The sequence below is a fragment of the Anolis sagrei genome, chromosome 5, assembly GCF_037176765.1.
Source record: "Anolis sagrei isolate rAnoSag1 chromosome 5, rAnoSag1.mat, whole genome shotgun sequence".
Lineage (NCBI taxonomy): Eukaryota > Metazoa > Chordata > Lepidosauria > Squamata > Dactyloidae > Anolis > Anolis sagrei.
In genome coordinates, this window is record NC_090025.1 from 85051818 (window position 1) to 85074221 (window position 22404).

At 39.0% G+C, this 22404-nt stretch overlaps 1 protein-coding gene across 4 annotated transcripts in view; it reads left to right on the forward strand.

Annotated features, from left to right (window-relative positions):
* RELN (reelin) overlaps window positions 1–22404 on the forward strand; it is a 375263-nt gene that overhangs the window by 221861 nt on the left and 130998 nt on the right. For all 4 annotated transcript variants that reach the window (XM_067468825.1, XM_060778339.2, XM_060778338.2 and 1 more), the window contains exons 20-22: window positions 2562–2798; window positions 17440–17632; window positions 20566–20678. In XM_067468825.1, coding sequence (XP_067324926.1) covers window positions 2562–2798; window positions 17440–17632; window positions 20566–20678 — 543 coding nt within the window. The remainder of the gene's footprint in view (window positions 1–2561; window positions 2799–17439; window positions 17633–20565; window positions 20679–22404) is intronic.

Below are 22404 nucleotides of genomic sequence, written 5' to 3' on the forward strand. Positions count from 1 at the left end.
CACAATACACCTATCAGGCCAACGAGTGACCATCTATATATATAAATCTGTTAGGTTGGTTCAACCGGACAGCAAAACTCCACAACCCCCCCAACGAAACTGTACCAAAATTGCCATGCTCATAACACAACCCACAAGGTACAAACATATCTACTCAAAATGAAAAACAACACAACAACACACTCACAAAATGGCAAACAACAAAACTCAAAAAAACCCAACGAAACTTAACCAAAATTCCCATGCCCATAACATAACCCACAAGGTACAAACATATCTACTCAAAATGAAAAACAACACAATAACACACTCACAAAACGGCAAAACAACAAAACTAAAAAAAAAACCCAACGAAACTTAACCAAAATTGCCATGCCCATAACACAACCCACAAGGTACAAACATATCTACTCAAAATGAAAAACAACACAACAACACACTCACAAAACGGCAAAACAACAAAACTCAAAAAACCCAACGAAACTTAACCAAAATTGCCATGCCCATAACACAACCCACAAGGTACAAACATATCTACTCAAAATGAAAAACAACACAACAACACACTCACAAAACGGCAAAACAACAAAACTCAAAAAAACCCAACGAAACTTAACCAAAATTCCCATGCCCATAACATAACCCACAAGGTACAAACATATCTACTCAAAATGAAAAACAACACAATAACACACTCACAAAACGGCAAAACAACAAAACTAAAAAAAATCCCAACGAAACTTAACCAAAATTGCCATGCCCATAACACAACCCACAAGGTACAAACATATCTACTCAAAATGAAAAACAACACAACAACACACTCACACAACGGCAAAACAACAAAACTCACAAACCCCCCAATGAAACTTAACCAGAATTCCCATGCCCATAACACAACCCATAAGGTACAAACATATCTACTCAAAATGAAAAACAACACAACACACTCACAAAACGGCAAAACAACTGAGCATGCACATTGGTGCCCAGCCGCAAGTTCCCTGGCGCGCACACAGTTCCCTCTGCGGGAGCCATGCCCGCTCTAAGCCCCGCCACGCTGCTTCCCGCACACACACCCCCCCTGCTGCACGCACACACACAACCCCACGCTCCATCACTCCCCCCGCCGCACACGCACACACAACCCCACGCTCCATCACTCCCCCCACCGCCACACACACACGCGCAACCGCACTCCCCCCCGCTGCCGCACACACACACGCAACCCCATGCTCCATCACTCCCCCCACCGCCACACACACACGCGCAACCCCACTCCCCCCCCGCTGCCGCACACACACACGCAACCCCATGCTCCATCACTCCCCCCGCTGCCGCACACACACACACAACCTCATGCTCCATCACTCGCCTGCCCCAATCTTACCTCCTTTTACTTCACGCCACCTCCAAACCCCACCCCGCCCCTTCCCGCCCTGTCAAAATCCAGGAAAGACAGGAAGGAAGGAAAGAAGGAAGAAAGAGAAAGGGAGATAAAGAAAAGGGGGAAGGAAGGAAAGTTAGAGAAAGAAGGAAGAAGAAAAGGAAATCAAAGGAAAGATGGAAGGAAAGAAAAGAGAGACAGCAGAAGAGAAAGAAAAAGGGGGAAGGAAGGAAGGAAAGAGGTAGAGAAGGAAGAAATGAGAGACAGAGAGAGGGAAAGAAAAAAGGGGAAAGAAGGAAGGAGAGAAGGAAAGAAAAAAGGGAATAAAGGAAGGAAAGAGGGAGTGAAGGAAGGGGGAAGATGTAGAGAAAGAGGGAGGGAAGGAAAGAAGGAAAGAGAGAAGGAAGAAAAGAGACCAGAAGAGAAAGGAAAAGGGGGAAGGAAGGAAAGAGATAGAGAAGGAAGAGGAGAAGGAAAGATGGGAGGGAGGGAGGGAGGGAGGGAGGGAGGGAGGGAGGGAGGGAGGGAAGGAAGGAAGGAGGGAGGGAGGGAGGGAGGGAGGGAGGGAGGGAGGGAGGGAGGGAGGGAGGGAAAGAAGGAGAGAAAGAGGGAAGGTTGGCCACAGCAACACGTGGCGGGTAAAGGTTGTTATTTCTATTATTATTATTATTATACTATTATTCCTATGAGACCCTTTTAGGGGGAATGGGAGAGGTGTCAGGTCCCAGAGGCAATGCATTGCATTATTGTTATTGTTATGATGGTGGTGAAATAAAAGGAAATAAAAAGAGAAAGAAGGAAGCAAACAGGGAGGGAAGAAAGGCAAAGGAAGAAAGGGGGAGGGAATGAAGGAAAGAGAGAAGGATGAAACCAAGTAGTGAAAGAAGGAAAGAAAGAAAGAGGTAGAGAAGGAAGAAAGGCAACGTGTGGCAGGGGACGGCTAGTAGATAATATGGAGAAAGGAAGCAACTGCCTCAGTCCAAACCACAACATGTGGAGACAGATTTGAAGAGAACAAAAGATTTGTTTTTAGGAAGGCTTTGAAGACAATGTGTGAGGAGAAGCTTTTGCAACTGTTTGAAGAAAGTGTTACAAGAGACCATAGATGGAATAATTTAAAATATTTCTTTATCATGACAGTGCCAACAAGTTAATTTTGATACTATTTTTAAAGGATTATTTCCGTGGAACTACCAGAGGATGCAAGACAATTTGGCATTCAGTTTCGATGGTGGCAACCATATCATTCTTCTCAAGGTGAAGATGTGTGGGCTATTGATGAAATCATCATGACGTCTGTGCTTTTCAATAGCATTAGCCTAGACTTCACAAACTTGGTGGAAGTAACACAATCTCTTGGATTCTACTTGGGAAACGTTCAACCATACTGCGGCCATGACTGGACACTTTGGTGAGTAATTATTTTCTTTTCTTATGGGAAAATATTTCCAAAGTAAACTGTCAATCATATACATATTTACTTAGGTATAATCCCTAACTAACTCAGCAGAAATTGTTATCAAGTAAAGGGGATAGGACTGCAGACCTTTTAAGTGATGAGCATAATAGCATGATTGTGGTTCTGTTCATCCTAATGAGTGCTGAAAAGGTCTAATTGATTTCTGCAAATAACTCTCTTCCCAGTTGTTGTTCATTAGAATTTCCCCCTGGGCACACAACATGACCAACAATGTGTTCACTGACCTATATGTAATGAGCGGTAAATTTTACACTGCAGTGCAGTGTGATTTATGCTTGACGATGAGATTGTGCTCCCATGGTTTCTTTGCCCGCAACATGTTGGAAGTTTATCCTGAACTGATTACAGATGTAAATTAAAGAATAATTAGCTGCTCTGATTTCCTTCACTTGCAATTAATTCATGCAAATTAAAGCTGGGTGGTGGGACACTACCTGACACATTTTAACTGTGATTAATACAGATTTTTTTGTGTGTTCTCTACTGCAGTTATCTTGCTTTAGTTGGGTTTTGGTTAAAGGAAGCAAATTGAAGCATTTCTAAGATCTAATGAAGAAGTGAGGTTCTTCAAGGCAGGTCTAAAGAAGCATCATTGTCATGTAGCTTCTTGGATTTTGCCACTTTTTGTAACTTCTTTGTCCACTTGTTCCATTCCTTTGGGAGGCTGCTTATTGGATATCCACCTTAGCTTTTCCAAAGAATATTTAAAAAGGGAGCACAGTTTGTTAGGCGAACATGTGATTCAAAGGGTAGTTAAAATTAGAATTGTAGTATTATAGCACAAAAGTGCCATTTCACTGCTTATTGATGTGTCATAAACTTCTTCTACCCAACTGTATAAAATCCTGATTATTTTCTTTGAACTGAATTATATGGCAGTGTATACTCAGATAATCCAGTTCAAAGCAGATAATGTGGATAATCTGCCTTGATATTCTGGATTATATGGCAGTGTAGAAGGGGCCATAATGTGTTATTATAAGGAGGGATGAGAAAGGAGGAGAATTTATTTATTTCAGACATATATCCCATCCTTCTCACCCCCAGAGAGGGACTCAGGGCGGCTTACAACGGGCAACCAATACCCATATATTCCGGCATATAACATGACTGGGTGTATAAGACGACACCCAACTTTTCCAGTTAAAATATAGAGTTTGGAATATACTCACCGTATAAGACTACCCCTCTTCCAACACACACCAAATAATTTTTTTTAAAGCATCAGATTTGATTTCAATATGGTTATTTTCCTATTACTGTACCTCCTTCTCTGCCTCTCAGACCTCGCATGTGCGCACATGCACCACTTCACTGCAGTCTTCAGCAGCAAGATCTGAGATGCAGAGGAGGAGGTACGGTAACAAGGACGGGCCAGACAGGTAAAAGAGGTGTGTTTGTCTGGGCCCAGAGCCACTCTATCTCTTTTTTCCATACCCCGGGCACCCCGGATGCATGCAGCTTGCTCTGCCCTTCACTCTCACCTTCCCAGTGAGGTACCCCTTCACCTCACCATCAGAACTGGATTAAGTACATGAATCCTGATGAATGGATTTTCTTCTACCATACTTGTACAGCGTTGCCCTTAATGCTTTCATACAGTCGCTGCATACAGCGGGGATGCAGCCACTGCCATTTTTGAGGTCGCCCCACAATATACAGCAACCACAGATTCCCCAATTTGGATTGGAAGTTTCAGCACCCGCTCTATAAGATGGCTCCCGGCGTATAAGACTACTCCCACGTATAAGATGACTCCCATGCATAAGGCTACTCCAGCGTATAAGACGACTCCCATGTATAAGACTATTCCCACATATTAGACCCCTGACTTTTGAGAAGATTTTCTTGAGTTAAAAAGTAGTCTTATATGCCAGAATATACGGTAGATGCCAACAACAATAATAAAAACACAGTTATACATTCATTAAAACATCATCATAAGTTAAAAATACCATTTAAAAGAGACAAAGAGAATGAAACCCTTTTGTTTTGATATGTTTCAGAATTAGAAAGGAATCTACTTCATGGTGGGAATAAAAAGTTGGTGTTGGGAACTGGAGGAAGAAACTTCATTTGTATTTTAATAATTATATTATTATTATTATTATTATTATTATTATTACTATTATTATTAACAACACTCTAGCAACAAATACCACAATCTCCCAAAGCAGTCACCCATCTAGGGAAGCCCACAACTGTTTTTGATGAATCATTGCATTGATTTTATTAATGTTGTGAGTAAGTCATATTAAATAGTACTATTGAGAAAACATAGGTTGATATCATAAATTCCAGTATAGCCATATATTCTTTCACATTATAACCTAGATATATTGTAATGAAACAAAACAATGTAATAATAATAATAATAATAATAATAATAATAATAATTTTAAAGAAACTTTATTTATACCCCGCTCCATCTCCCTCAGGGAGACTCGGTGCGGTTTACATGTTGCCACGTCCATCAGTACAGTACACACAATATAATACAAAAGCATAACAAAACCAGAAAATAAAATACATAAAATGCAAAACCAATATAATAACGACACAGCAATCTAAAATCAAACATTAAACACAAAAGATTACACTGGGCTGGGAGAGAAAGTTTTAAAACTTTTTAAAACACTGGGAGATAGGACAGTGTAGATTGTCGGGGAGGAGGATCCATGGATGAGGAAGGATTTAATTGCACACCATAAAATAAAGTGCTTCTGAGGTCATTTTGTGCAAAGTTTGGTCAGGGAGTATCTTATATTCAATTATATCAAGATAATGGATCTTAAATTCACTAGTATTATACTTTGAAGGTTTTACTTTGTACTTTGTATTGTACTTTGAAGGCATTTGTATATGGACACAGAACTAGCATTAGGTTTACGAATACAGTATAATAAAGGCAACAAGATTGATTTGTGAAAAGTAATATTTCTTCTGCCCAAACAGTATTGAGAAATGTCCTGGTTAAAACATCAAGATTTCAACTATAATAATAACACTTTTAATTTTATAGCTGTCATTGTACTAAACAATGTATTCATGTCCAATCAAATATTTACCATGAATTTGCTATGTATAAATAATTTGCTTTGCAATATTCCAATTATTGTAATTATGAGAGAATAGTAAATAATGATACGGTTTCCCCAAGGGCACTAAGAACCAGTGCCCTGGGACTTTTATTAACAAGTACATTCAGAACTGTCTGATTTGACTTTCTGATCAACTCTCGAACTAAATGGGGTTGACTGAGTTCTGGGAAGAACACAGAATGCACTCTGGCAGGGATAACAAGGCTGTTGAAGCCGCATTAAGCACTTTAGAAAGGACAATGGAAGTACTCATTGCTCATTAAAATGAAACAACATCACCAGGCTCAAACTGTTTGCATCATTTTCATCAAAGAACTTGAATGAAAGGGTTTTAATGCTATTGTTTTCCCTCGGGTCCCTTTAATTTGGCATAGCATATGTTGAGTATGTGGATTTTGAGTATTTTTTAAAGGTTGGATGGCAATGTAAAACATCCTCTTTTCCTTGTTTTGGTGTCTTTCTTCTTTCTTTTTTAGCCTATCAATCCAAATCAGAAAAAAATTGCTTTACAATCTTCCCTTGTTGTTTCCACTATCTTTCATTGAATTATATAGAGCAAAACTGTGAACACCTAAGTTATTGGGGTGCATAAATCTTCTTTGGGTGCTTTGTGAAATATGAACTATTCCCTTCAATGACCTTGCTTCTCTCAAGGGAAATTTTTAAACCTGATATCAGGTCTGCACAAATGGCTGGTAGTTAAATTAATTACTGTTGGTTTCTCCCAGCTGTGAGTCCATTTGCTTCTCATTTTCTAACTCATGACTTTCCATAAGCGTGGATTGCTATGGCATAGGAAGTGTTCTCCCGGGGATATGCTGACAATTGCTTTTTCATTAGAAGAACTGTAGTCAATATGCTATAAATCATTTCCCAACATGTTGTCTTAGAGCACAGGTTTCTGGAGGGGGAGAAAAATTGTAATTAAATGGTAGCTTTCCCTTTGTAGACATGAATCTGTAAACCAAAATCTATTTCTGCTTCAAGATTTAAGTCCTATCTATATAAATAAAAATGTAATGTTTGCTTGTTGGGTTAACATAACACAAAAATCGCTGGACGAATTTCCACCAAATTTGGCCGCAAAATATCTACTAACCCAAGGAGTGACCATCACTCAAATTGATTTTGTCATTTGAGAGTTGTAGTTGCTGGGATTTATAGTTCACCTACAATTAAAGAGCATTCTGAACCCCACCATTGATGGAATTGAACCAAACATGTCACACAGGACTCCCATGACCAACAGAAAACACTATAATGGTTTGGTGGGCATTAACCTTGAGTTTGGGAGTTGTAGTTCACCTCCAGCCAGAGAGCACTGTGGAGTCAAACAATGATGGATCTGAACCAAACTTGGCACGAATATTCCATATGCCCAATTATGAACACAAATGGAGTTTGGGGAAAATAGACCTTGACATTTGGGAGTTGTAGTTACTAGGATGTATAGTTCACTTACAATCAAAGAGCATTCTGAACCCCACCAATGACTGAATTGGGGCAAACGTCCCACACAGAACCGCCATGACCAACAGAAAATACTTAAAGCCATCCAGTCCAACTCCCTTCACCGGGGCAAGAAAACGTAATCAAAGCCCTCCTGAGAAAGAGCCATCCAGCCATAGTTATAGATAGATATATATGATTCATACACACACAGATATAGTATCCTAGATTTAAATGGAACCCCTAAAGAAAGACAATTATATGTTGCATGTTCCAGAGTAGGCAAACCAGACAATCTCCACATCAACAGCAAGAAATACTGTTTACCCACAAGCATAAAAATTACATATATTAGAAACCAACACTTTCTCATTACTTTTCCAGATCACCAGACTGGGCCACAGCAACACGTGGCAGGGGACAGCTAGTTGTTTATAAATTTTTATTTGTCTATTTATATACTTGCTGGTGCATTTCCTTCCCTGTCTGTTGTTTTATTGCTGTATGTTAATTCAATCAATAAAGAAGTAACTTGTTACATTAGTTTCTCAATAATATTTCAGACAGGTCTGTGATAATATAGCAAACAGGCCAATAACCTTCTTAATCTAGAGTGGGTCATTTACACCAAGAAAATGATTGCCATTCTTCATTCTATATGTATAATGTGTACAAACTGGGAAGGTGTTCCATTTTCTTTATTTAGATGGATTTATTTATGTGAAGGAACATGAAGCATTTATATAGCTGTAAATATTTATATATTTTATTTATTTACAGTATTTATATTCTGCCCTTCTCACCCCGCAAGGGACTCATGGTGGATTACAATGTACATATACATGGCAAACATTCAAGGCCATAGACACACAACATATATAGACAGACACAGAGGCAATTTAACATTCCAGCTTTTCTTGAGGGTATTCTTTTGGCCACCAGGGGAGCTATCCCTCCACCAACCATTTGTGACACTGATGAAGTACTTCCTCATTCTTTGCATGCCTGCTGGAGATTTTTTATGGCTTCGTAAATTAGTTGAATTTGTCTCCCCACATAAGCGGTACCTAAATTCCCTACTTGACAGCTGTAACTGTCTTTTGGGCTGCCAAAGTTGACAGCCAGTTACACAAATTGGTCGGACACTCACTCTAACTCTGGCTTCGAACTCATGATTTTTCGATCAGTAGTGATATTAATGCAGCTGACTCCCAGCCAGCTGCACCATAGTATTACATAACTATGAATCAGTCCAAAGAAATAAATTAAAACTATAGATTTGGTGTACTGTAAATTTCATTTGTGTGGGATTGAGCCACATATTTCCTTGTTTTAAAGAACATGTGTTTTAGCAAGGGTGATTTGATACCACTCCTGACTTAAAAGTAACGCTTACAATTCAACTGTATTATCTATTACTTACTTTAATGGTTGATTTGGTAGTGGCAGGAGGAGAAACATGTGCATGTACCTATGCAATAGTTTTGGTTGAATTTCACATAGTATATTAACTAACGCAACCGCCTATGTTAAGTCCTGTATATGCATTGCATCCCATGGAGATTAATCAAAGTAGATCTGATATGACAGGGAGACTCTTCTCTCAGGCAGAAGGATTGCATTCACTGCGGGGAGCTGGATTCTGCCTGTTGGTTAACATGGGAGGTCTGTCCCATGCAATTCATCTGTATCCATGTAGGCTGCCACTGTTGCTCGAAGCAATGGATGTGAGCATGCTGTAATTGTGAATGTCCCACTATGCCTTACCAACAACAATCACATTTACTATGCGGCCATTCCCATGTGTACCAATTAGTCTACAGTACTTGCAGGAGGACTTATTACATGGGGAATACCCATGGAGGTTGGCTGTTTCTGAAATGGCACATCATTTAATTAAAGTATAAGTAGAATCCGCTCCCTGAAGACTGTTTTAAACAAATTTCCTCTCAATTTGATCACTATTCTTTGATGATAGAGCCAATATATTAGGCTACTTTTTGACAATGTTGAAATTGATGCAAAGCATATGGGTGGCAGAATGGGGGAAGGCACATGAAGAAAGAAAGAATTGGGATTCTGCCCATAAAAATAGCAATACTGTGGAGAATTACTAAAGGCAGCAGTGGTAAAGGAAGAAGAGCTAATATCTTTAATGCTATTGAGTTATTGCTACAGGCAAACTGAAAATAAAAAGAATCTATGAAGAATCCCCCCTAGTGTGCACATGTGTGCTTAAAGCTTATCTTATTCATTGCACTCCTTGCAAAAATGATATTTTTTAAATAAACAATAATCTATGCCACATATCAATTAAGCTTTTATCTCAACTATCCTAAAACAATCTCCCAACATTTTGATTGTTTTCCAAAAAAACAAAATTATTTCTAAGCAGATATGGAGTCAATAGAATTAATATAACAGGTTAAATTACAGTACATGAAGGTGAGCTTCATTATGAGATTTAAGTCACTTCTTAAACAGTATGTGGGATTATGCATTCAGTAGTTTCTGGGTATTTAACAACTATGATAAGTTGTATTTGTTTTAAAAGCTTATACTTCAGTTTCTCCTAAACTATAAAAGATTTTTTGAATAACTAGGTACCGGATTGAAGGTATTTCATGTATTTTCTAAAAATGTAATAATATATTCCAATTTAAGGTGAAAATATATGTATAAGCAATCTTTCAAAATATTTATCTCTGATTCTAATCAACTTTGTTCATAAAATTTGAATGCGATTATAGCTTTTTATGTAGTTTCATTTGTTTTTACCCCATTTAATTATCTTTAATAGATATTATATTATAAAAACACCTGAAAGTAGTCACATCACTGCTCTCTTGCTCTTGCCCTTTTCAGAGCTCTCTCTTATGTCTGTCTTATTGCTCCTCCCACTGGGATATAAAAGGAAGGCACGAAAGCAGCAGTAGGTAATTCCAAGTACAGCTATCTTACTGTGCAATTGTCTGTTAGCTTGAGTTGCTATTCTGAAACTTAAAGCCCTGTTAGTTGCTGTTGGTGTTTCCTTTCATGCACCTGACTCCAGAAGATGCCTAAACATCTATCAAAGCAACTGAATGTTTTTGAGTTCATGGCAAAAAAGAAAGAAAAAACAAATAGGTTGGTGTGAGTGAAAACTGTGAGTGAACGGGCTGTATGACCATGTTCCAGAGGCATTCTCTCTTGATGTTTTGCCCACATCTATGGCAGGCATCCTCAGAGGTTGTGAAGTCTAACCATTGAAGACCAAGAAGGTAGCTGGTACTGATGAATACACAAGAAAATGTACACCTGGATTGCAGAGAAAAACTGAGAAAACTGTGGAAACTGAGGAGTCTATCACTGGTTCATCTAATGCAAGCCCTACAAAAAAAACCCTATGAAACAGGAACAAAGACAAGAAGCTGTGTCACTGTTAGACCTTGGACTTTATATGAACAAGACTGTTTCTGATGACCAAGTGAAAGCTCAATTAAAACAAAATCCAGAGATTCCATTGCAAGGATATGCATATCCTGTGTATCAGAAGAGGCAGCTAAGATTTCAACCTAAATGCTTCAACAGATTTCCCTGATTAGCCTACACATTTCATTTACAAGGTACACTCTATAAGTACTGGGTGGTGTTTGGAAGAAAAGTTTGGGGTAAAGGTAGTCATCAAAAGCTTGGTGCATTGGTTGCAATACAAGTCTTCAATTGACACCAAAAACAGAGTATCACCAGAACAACTTGTGCTTGAATGAATACTTCTTGTTAATTTATAGTGAAAAATGTACTGACATAACCGGTCATGATAAAGGAAAGCAGAAGAAAACAGAAAGAAACTTCTGCCAATTGTGGAAACTATTGTCCTTTGTGGCTGACAAGAAATGACTTTAAGAGAGCAATAATTGAGGATCTATTACCTGTGAAAATCTTTTGCACAATGATGGAAATTTCAGTGCCTTGTTGAAATCTCATGGCAGATCAGGAGCCACTGACCTGAAAAGTCATCTCAAAACTGCTGCTATGAATGCCCAGTAAGTATACTAGTCCTCAAATAGAATGAACTAATGGTGACAAGATAGTCCAAAACATTGTTGAAACACAATGTATCGCAGTGTTTCTCTGTTTTGGCAGATGAAACTTCAGATGTGTGTACCCCAGAACAGTTATCACTCTCGGTAAGGTACATTAATTTTGAAGCTGCAGGAATAAGAGAAGACTTTATAGGTTTTGTGAATATAAGTGATATGACAGGTGGAGGACTTGCAGGCATTATTTTGAAAGCACTAGGAAAAATTGGGCTGAACTTGCAGTACTTGTATGAACAGAGTTATGGTGGAGCTGCTAGTATGAGTGGTGCACAGGCAATTATATCGCAGAAGTATCTCATGGCTGTCTACATTCACATTACTAAATCTAGTCTTAGCAAAGACTTGCAGCATTCCATTGATCAGAAACTGCCAAGGAACAATATCATCTGTGTGTAATTTCTTCAGAGCATCATCCGTCAGACTGGAAGAATTGAAGAGTGTTTTCCTGAATTAAGAGCAAACAAACTGTTGCCACTTTGTGAAACCTCTGGGTTGAGTGATATGATGCAGTTTCACATTTTGTTGAACGGTGTGATGGTGAGAACACTTGAAGAACTAAAAAGGAGGTCTCTATACAACAGTGAAACTTCTTCCCAAGCTGGACATTTTCTTTTAGCTGTTCTGAATTTGCAGTAACCATACACATCTTAAGAAAGCTTCTGTCATCATCACTTTAGCACAGCAAAAAATTACAAAGAGTAGATATACACCTTTTCTGTAGTCTGTAGTCTGTAACATGTCGACATTTATCGATGGAGCCTGATTTCTGTCGAGGTGTATTGACACAGTTTTCAAGTGTTTCCAACAGGTGTTGTAGTATTCTTTTGTAACCACTAAATTACCAATTAAGAGTCATTTTCAGGGGAGGGGGTTTAGACTTGAAACTTTGTAGCTTACAAGATGTAATTAAGTCTATATAAAGCTATAGAAATAGTAATAGAATTTAAATTATTTTGTGCTATGAATCTACTCTTCATGATTCGCTTAAAAAAATAAAATGGTTTCAAACCCACCACTCACCCCCCTCCCCTGGATTTTTTTTTTTCTGGCTGTGGGCTTGAGTTCCAGGGCTCCCCGGTTCTTGGTATGTAAACCACATCTTTTTAGGTTCACTTTAAGCCAATCTTTCAAAAATCTCTTTTGTTGTCTACCAAGTTTCCATTTTCTGTTCTTGAATTGAGAGTCAAGGACCTGTTTTGGAAGACAGGGATTGGGCAGTTAGACCGCGTGAACAGTCCAGTGAAGTTGATGGTGGAGAACCATCACTTCAATCACTTTGTTTTTTCCAGACTGCTGGCATTTGTCCACCTGTCTTCCCAAGAGATTTGCAGAAGTTTTTGAAGGCAATGCTGATGGAAGGTTTCCAGAACTTGAGAGTGACATTTGTAGATGGTCCATGTTCCACAGGTGTACAATAGAGTAAGAAGGACGGTAGCTTTATAAACAAGCATATTGGTATCAGTGCAAATGTCCCAATCTTCAAACATACCATGCTTTATTTGAAGGTAGTGTGTCTTATCTGAATGAATGCTTGGAGGAGGCTATGAGTTAGATTAAGAAAAACAAATTGAAACTTAATCAAGCAAGGCAGAGTTGTTGACTATCAACGGAACTAACATGGGATTTGGAGGTGTGTAAACTTGCTCTGAGTGCATTTACACTCCCCCTGAAATACTCCGCTCTTAATTTGGAAGTGCTCCTGGATCCATCTCTCCAAATGTCAATCCAGATAGATTACGGTTAAGAGTGCTTATTGTCAGACACCCACTTCTAGACAGAGGAATGGCCTACCGGAAGAATTCAACAGCTAAGCATGCTTTCTGAATTTTAAAAAGCATTAAAGAACTACCTCTTCCAACAGATCTACCCAGTCCATTGTAAACTATGAATTTTAAATTGACATTTATAGTTTTGGATTATTTAATGGGTAGTATTTTTTAATCTTATGTTTGTGGGGATTTTAATCTATGTTTAAAATGATTTTATGTATTTCTGTTATATACTGATTATATATTGCATTTTAATTCTATGTTATATACTTGCCTCATGCTTTGGGGAGAGGGGATAAAAAAGAAAAAATCATCATCATCATTAAAAACTAGGTTATTAAATATTCTCATCTGTTTTAGTCAAGTCACTGTTCATTTCAGTGGTTCTCAACCTGGGGTGCCCAGATGTTTTTGGCCTACAACTCCCAGAAATCCCAGCTAGTTTACCAGCTGTTAGGATTTCTGGGAGTTGAAGGCCAAAACCAGCTGGGGACCCCAGGTTGAGAACCACTGGGTTTTTTTAAATAGGCTTTGAAAATAAATCCTCATAACTGACCAAGTAAGGAGAAAATGGAATTAAGGTTTACCTTTTCGGCCAGCTTCTTCCTCATGCCGGTATATCACAGAATACTAGCAGAATTGTAAAATCATGTTTGAAAAACCTCTGTTGGCTCCCATCCCTCTGTTCACTTTCTCTGCTTCAGCTCAAAACCCTTAATGTGGATGCTGATCCATAAAGACTACAGAATTTTATACAACAGGGCATAAAGAATATTCCTGGAGGAAATGAAGCTTTGTGACAGAAAAGAAAGGTCAAAGAGGAAACAGAAGCACATATTCTTAAGCTTCCGGGGATACAACCCCTAGCAAATTTGATACTTTTTTTAAAATGTCAGTTTTTGGTGTTATCTTCTAAAGCTTTATGGCATGAGCTATTCAGCAAAAGACAGTCTGGTTAAATAATCTGAGCTAAATTTCAGGAGCGTCGATCCCTTTGGTGCTAATTTTCCCTCTGGCTTTGCCCTTTATGTAAAAGGATATGCATGTGTTAAATAGTAGCAGAAAGTGTGTGTGCCACATGTTCTCAAGCACAAAAGATGCAGGAACAGGGTTTGAAAGCTCCTGTGCGCAACTGCTGGATAAGCAAGGGCTGAGTGGCAGGTGATTTTTCTCATTTAATTATTTGCCTACTTATTGTGTCTTTTTCTATGACTTCTGATTCCATCAGGGCCCCTGAGGCAATTGAATGAAAGTATTTAAAACATTAAATCCGCAAAATAAAATGTTTTAAAATAGACTAAAACCATTACTTTTAAAATTACAAAGACAGTTAAAGATGCGAACCAGTGCATACCACCATAGCCGCAACATGGGAAGTTCCTGCGTTGAATAGAAGTCAACGGGGGGAAGCCGGGCGGCTGAGAAGTGGGGCATGGGGCAATGGGTTCCTATGCCCCCCAATGTGCACCACCAGATTTGCCATGGTGGGTGGCAATTCTGGCTCCACATCCAATGAGGTCGTTCGTTGTCTTCTGGAAGTGTCAAAAAGTTGGAATGTTCTTAAGATCCCTTTGGAGGGAGTTCTACAATGAAGGTGCTACTCAAAAACATTTCTGTTACATTTGCCCACTGCCATAGCCTCACAAGATGGTGAGATACACACCTGTGTCTCTCTCAAGAATCACAAATTTCAGGCCGGCTTATGTGGAAAGAGGCAGTTTTTCAGATCTCCTGATCTAAACCCATGAAAAGATTTGAAGGTCAAAACCAGCAATTGAGCTTGAAACAAATTGGAAATGCATTCACTTATATTATATGGTTTCTAGAGCACTCACATAGCAACAGTCTGCATTATGCAGCACCTGTAATTTCTGAACACTTTCTAAGGGCAATCCCACATAGACTTTGAAGGAACTTGGGTGTAATTTACTGCGACTCTTCAACCTGCAGCTCTTTAGGTGTTTGGCCCTCAAACTCCCAGAAGCCCTAGCCAGCTTGTTCAATGGTCAGGAATTGCAGGAACTGAAGTCCAAAACACCTGTAGGGCCACAGGTTGAAGACACCTGATGTAGACTCAAGTGCAAAATTCCCAGCGTCACACACAAGGATAGTTTTATTCATTACATTCAATAGCTGAATTAGGCCTAAGTTACCTCTATCTACATTGAGTACTTTGGCATCAGCATGTCATATGTAGGGCTGGGAATGAGTGCATCCTAAAATGATCTGTGATGCTCGGGGATTAGAGGCAAAACATGTGGATGTTCTCCCATTGTATCCCACCAGAGTCAGTCCTGGAGTAGATACAAAGAGGAGGGATCTTTCCTGATGGGCTGTGGTAATATCCCTTGATGCAACCCCGCCCAAAGGATATGTTCCCAAAAAAGGTTGCTCACTGAATGGGATTATGAGGACACCCCACCCCATGTTGACAGATTCTCCACCCTACATTGTCTTAATAGTGTTCTTCAGACAGTTTAAATTTCCATGCTCACCTTGGCACACACTATGCCATCTAACCTTTAAAAAAATTCAGTTAACCAAAACCAAAACTAAATAGCAGTTCAATGATAAAATGCCAATTTGCCAAGTTGAAAATAGCTATAGTAATACACTGGCAATTCATTCCAAAGAGATGAATTAACAGGACCAAAGATTGCTCTTCCTCAATGTTGCAACATGAGCTGGTGGAAAAGGGCAGACTGTGCTTGACTACTTCTGATAGTGCCTCTCAAAAATGCCTCTTTTGACCAAATGTTTTGAAACCCAAATTGGATATGAGTATTTGCAACAAAAGCAGCAGCAACAACAACAAAATTTCACTGAAATCCCGGAGTGTGCACAATAGAAATTATCTATCCCAATAAATCCAAATGAATGATACCCCTTGGTTGGCTGATTTTCTCCAGAGGAAATGTCTTTATACTATTCATTCATTGCAAGCGGGGGGGGGGGGGGGGGGGTTGCAAAACACCACCTTCTGTCATTTGAAATATGAAATTCTCAAGCACAAACCCTGAGGTGCAGAAAAATGTCAGAAGTAATTATTTCTTATCTTACTTTAAGATTGATAATAAATAATCAATAACTACTTGGAAGGATGAATGATTCCTTCAATTCCTTCATGTATATTTGTCTGAGATTGCTAAAAATAGATGGAGAGCACTGCCAAAATGTGTGGGGATAAACCTTACTAGGAACTAGTAAGCTCTCCACACTGCGAGTAATGACACAGGGTGGGCAATCTCCCAACGTCTGGGAATTGTACTCATAATCTGCAAAATCTGAAGTGCTGGAGGAATACCTAAAGCCCCCAGTTAAACTTTTGATGAAAAGCTACTAATATCTAAGGAACCATTGGGGTAAATTGGCAAAGCTATTGACCTACTCAATATGTTGTGCTTTCTGCAGACCCTAGAGAGCACTGGGGGCGTTTTCAATAAATTACAAAGATAGGAATGCTTGGATTATAGATGTGGTGATTCCAGGGGACAGCAGAATTGAAGAGAAAAAGTGGGAAAATATTGTGAAATATTGAAACCAACAAATGGAGATTTTGAGCATCTGGGAAAAGAAAATAACTGTGGTTCCAGTGGTGCTTCTAGAAGCAATTTCAAATGCAGTGACAAAACATCTGAATGAAGGATAAAAATACCACAACTACAAACAATGACACCACTTAGAACATGCCAAATTAGCCAGTGGTAATTCTGCCATGGATCAGGGCCCACACAGGCATATGAGAGGTAATCTTGGTGTCCCTCTCAGGAGACATATGTTATCCAGTCCTGTCTATTACCACAAATATTTCAGTTTTGTGTCAATATAAAATCACTTCTCTCTTTTTTACCCTGTAGATAAAGTATACCAGCCTTTTAATGTTTTCTGTCTGATAGTTATTTTTCTACTGCTCCAATGTATAAAACTTATTATGATTTTATTGGAAAATTACCTATAACAAAAACTAATTATTTTCCTGAACTGAAGTATTGGTTGAATTTTGTACATTTTTAAAAGAACTGACCTCTGGTTCTTCATACACAGATAATTTCATGAGAATAACCTATATAAAACCTTTATAAATAACTTATAAAAGTGCCATAGTTGTGTGTAGTCACTGCTTCTGAACTACTCAAAACGTGAGTTCATATTTTCTCCCTATTTCTTTCAGTTTTACAGGGGATTCTAAGCAAGCTTCAAGTATGCGCTATGTGGAAACACAATCTATGCAAATAGGAGCATCATACATGATACAGTTCAACTTAGTGATGGGCTGTGGGGAGCAGTACACTCCTCACATGGACAACCAGGTGAAATTGGAATATTCCACTAACCATGGCCTTACTTGGCATCTGGTACAAGAGGTAAGTCTGATTGGACCAAAACATCAGCTTTCCCGGAATATTTTATTGCCTAGGCAGGCCTGCCTAGGAAGACCGAGTCCTTCATATAATCTCAACCTAAGCCATATAGGGCTTTATAAGTCATCATCAGCACTTTGAATTGTGCCTGTAAATGGGTCTGGAGGCATTGGAGCTAATGTACAAGATGTATGACCACTGTAGGCAACACCAGTTTAAAATCTGGTTGAATTTTTTTTTTGCCTATATGAGGTTTCTGAGCACTTTTCAGAGAGGGCCCTGCATGCATCATGTTACAGTAATCCAAACAGTAGATCAGACATTTCCAGGAACAAGTGCACTTGGTATATTAGCTGTAAGTGTGCAAAGGCAGTTGTAGAAACGGAACTCCAGGGCTGAATCAAGGTGAACACAAAAAAATGGGAACTTGTGTCTTCAGGAGGAGTGTAATCCACCCAAAATAGGTTGAATCCCTATTCCCAATCTGTCTGTCACCTGAATAGGACACCTCTTTCTGGATCAACCCTCAGTTTGTTTGCCCTCATCTCATCCATGCCAGGTCCTGATTTAAAACAATTTCCTTGTAGCTAGATGAAAAAGAAAATTGAGTCTCATCAACATACTGACAGCACCTTACCCTAAAGCTCCAGAAAACATCTTCCAGTGGTTTCATGTATATGTTAAATAGATTGGAAAAAGACAGACACTTGGTGAACTCTACCTGTCAGTGACCTAAAGGGCTGAAAGGAATGCTTTCTTCCAGGGCCTTAGCCAGAAAAAAATTATCGGGAGGGGTTGAAATTTTCCGGGGAGGGGGGTGTTGAAAATTGTGCAGGGGGGTGGTTGAAACCTGCCTCCTATTTCACGCTGAAACAAAGAGCACAGCAGGGGGCAGAGCAGCCTTCAATAGCCAGCAGCTCCACCCCTGTCAACCACCTCCACCAAGTTTGGCCTCCTTAATGAGAGCATTGAACACACACATCCCCAACTTAGTTGCTTCACTACATCGGCTATTACTACAAGTAATGACAGTGTGAATAAATTGTCAATATTTGCCTGAGGTAGTGCTTGCAGTTCTGGAGGGACTCTTAATTTTTTGCATCTCATAGACTTAGCGTGAGGATTTGGTTAACCAGTTAAAATTCATGATTAAACCAGGTTTTTTTAAAAATCTGAAACATTTGGGGGGGGGGTTGAACCCCTAACCCCCCCCCCCCCCCTCGCTACAGGCCTGCTTTCTTCTTTTCCAGGAATCCTAAGTACAGGTGGATGAGCTTGTCCTATCTAATAAATTGAGGGCGAAGGATGTGGCTAAAAATGTATAATTCATTCTTATCCCTCCATTAAAAGAAATAGTCACAACTTGGTTAAGAAACAATAGTTTATTTATTTTGTATCAAAATCTTTGCATAAATTACTATAAAACTAATAAAAATAGAAGGAGCGCAGGTGGCTAAATATCGTTTGACCAAAAACGGCCAACAGCAATGGCATTGTCCGTAGCCTCCAACAATTCTTCCTCTGTACATGAGGCAGGGCATAATGGACAAGCATACAGATGCGGAGTTGTCTGTTCTGCTCCACAGTCACATAAAGTGTGGGATTCTTTTAGGTAGTGCCATTTTGCCAGGTTGTCTTTTGATCTGCCCACTCCACTTCTTAGTCTGTTCAGGGACTTCCAAGCTGCCCATTCTTGGTTTGCCCCTGGAGGAAGACCCTCGTAGGGGGCCATCCAGTTGGAGTTTCCTGGTTTAGCTGCTCAGAGAGATACCCTTGCTGTTGCTGGGGGGATGCCAAGAGGAGTGGTAGTTCTCATAAAGAGAAACAATAGTAAACTATAGTTTAGTGTCACATGAATGCGTCACCCTCTTAGGCATGGGCACAAAAATGAAACTGGAAATATATGCTTCCCATTTAACACTGGCTTGTTGTTGTATTTAAAAAGTACATCCTGAATGTAATTTAAACAAGTTAGTATCAAACCACAGTGTTTTAAAATCCTGGTTTGATAATAAACAAAAAATTTAATACTAGAATCCAGGGCTGAACAACTTCCAGAGCTCTGGGACCAGATATAGAGAGAGTTACCCGACTTCTCCCAATTTTTAAGCAGACTCTCTGCTTAAAACTGAGCCTGGTACTGTTTTAGGCCCAGGAAGGAGCTTTTTCCAAAATTATGGGGGGGGGGGGGGGGAACATAATGAAATTATTCCCCATCCTCCTTTCAGGGGACATGGTTGATCCAAATAAAGCCAAATAAAACATTCAGGTGTTCTGAGGACCATTGCTGGATTTTGGGTCCAAAGTAATCTGTAAACTACACTTGGTTACCTCTGGTTTAAATTAATCATAATTTATATTTCTCAGACATAACAATAAAACCATGCTGCATACTTTCCTTTATACAATTGTACCTTTAGGTGTACAACCTAGAGAAATGTCTGCATCCTGTAGGAATCTGTGAGACAAGCTCTTCCTTAAATCCTTAAGCTCTTTTGATAGCAGAATAATGTTATATGATTAATTTTTTTCTGGATTGCATGCTCTTTTTGAAGGCAGCTTCTGAACTACAGTAATGGTTTATGTCCAGAATTTAGCTTCCATAACAACTTTATCCCACCACCAATGCCAACTTTATTATAGGTGTATCTATGGAACCCTTTTTTGTCTGATGCCAAAACGTAGTATAGAATGGCTAAACCCGAATCCTAACCCTAACCCAAAACGTAGTATAGAATGGCCTCCAGACTATAATTTGGTCATCCCTGGATGAAAAGATACTGTTTTATCACCATGGGTAATATGCCTTCATGACAGAATGATTGGAGTAAATTTATCCATTTGAGCATCTGTGCATTAAAGATTCTTCATATTAAATCTAGTTCATTGCAGTGTTTTCACATTAACCCTGGTGTGGTATTGTTGTCTTTGTCAAGGAATGCCTTCCAAGTATGCCTAGCTGCCAGGAGTTTACACCAGCAAGTATCTACCACTCCACTGAATATACAAAATGGAGGAGGATCACCGTTCTTTTACCTCAGAAAACATGGTAATAATGGCTTAGCTTTTTTTAAAAAAAATCTTGCTTCTTCTCCTCACTAAAATAGAACCTGCTATCCTTGCCAGTTAACATGGGAAGTATCTGGATGACCTTTATGTCCAATTACATTTAGTAGTATCATATGAGCTGTGCTACCCTGTTAATTAAAATCCCGTTTTAGTTTTCATTTGGCCATTGATAGTAAGTGCTAATTCATGAATGAAAGAGTCTCTGAAATGTACTGGTTGTGTTTGCATGAAGATGATGAGACCTGGAATATTAGCTGTACCCGCCACGCATTGCTGTGGCCAACCTTCCCTCCCTCTTTCTCTCCTTCCTTCCTTCCTTCCTTCCTTCCTTCCTTCCTTCCTTCCTTCCTTCCTTTCTTTCTTTCCTCCCTCCCTCCCTCCCTCCCTCCCTCCCTCCCTCCCTTCCCTATTTTTCTTTCCCTTCTTCTTTCTTCCTTCTCTACCTGTTTCTTTCCTCGCTTCCTTTGCTCTTTGGTTCCATCCTTCCTTGTCTCTTTTCTTCCTTCCCTCCCTCTTTCTCTCTTTTGTTCCATCTCTCCTTCCCTCTTTCACTTTCTTTCCTTCTCTCCTTCCCTCCTTCTTTTCCTCTTTCTCTTCCTCCTTCCCTCCCTCCCTCCCTCCCTCTCTTCCTTCCCCCCTTTCTGTGTATGTGTTTTGCATGTGCATATATCTGTGTATATATTTCTGCATATATTTGTGTATATGTGTATATATGTATGTTTGCATATATATGTGTGGTTTTGCACATGCGTTGTAATTTTGGGTTTTTTTGTTTTGTTTTTGTTTGTTTTTTTGTTTTGTTTTTTTGCTTTTTAAGTCCCCTCCGCTGTGTTTTTCTGTGTTTTTATGAGTGATGGTCACTCATTGATCTAATAGGTGTATTATGTCCAAATTTGATGTCAACTCATCTAGTGGTTTTTAAGTTATGTTAATCCCACAATCAAATTTTTTTATTGATATAGATTTGAATTGGACAAGAGAAGGCAGTCTTAACTCTGTGTAGCTTCCAATGGATGTTCAGATACTCAATTTTTCCTTAGAGCCTACTAGTGTGTACGTACTTGCTTTCTAACTGCTTTATCTACCTTGTTATTCTTTGCCTTCAAGTCATGTGTGATTCACGGTGACATCTATCATGTTTTCTTGGCAAGGTTTGTTCAGAGGGGGTTTGCCTTTGTATATCATTTATTACAGTCCTGAACCTCTCTGCAAAGATGTGAATTTTTAATGCCCTGCTTGATCAGTGCCTTTTCCTTTTTGAGAAGGAGATTTTTATATAATATAAGAACAATCTAGTGGAGTTTAAGTACTTCTCAATTGCCATGGCATATTTAAAATTTTTTTTAAAAATCTGTTTAAGCAGGTGTTTGGCACATTAATTAAATTCAGTGGAGCTACATAGAGCTTTATTTTGTTATCAACTTGAGGCATGATACACACAACCATTAAAGTCTTAGTTTTAATATATGACCAAAATAATAGAAGTTTAGATTAATAAATACTTGATGCCTGCTCCCCTCTGGTCTGTAGATGCAAAGTTACAATATTATCCGCTGCCAGTGGGATATAGTTATTTATTTATTTAAATAAACAAATAAAAGAAATACAATGATTGAAAAACATTGACACACATTTTATTCACTACTGATTAATGCAATTAACAATAAAAACAATGATTTACACACTAAAAATGATTATTAATGAGT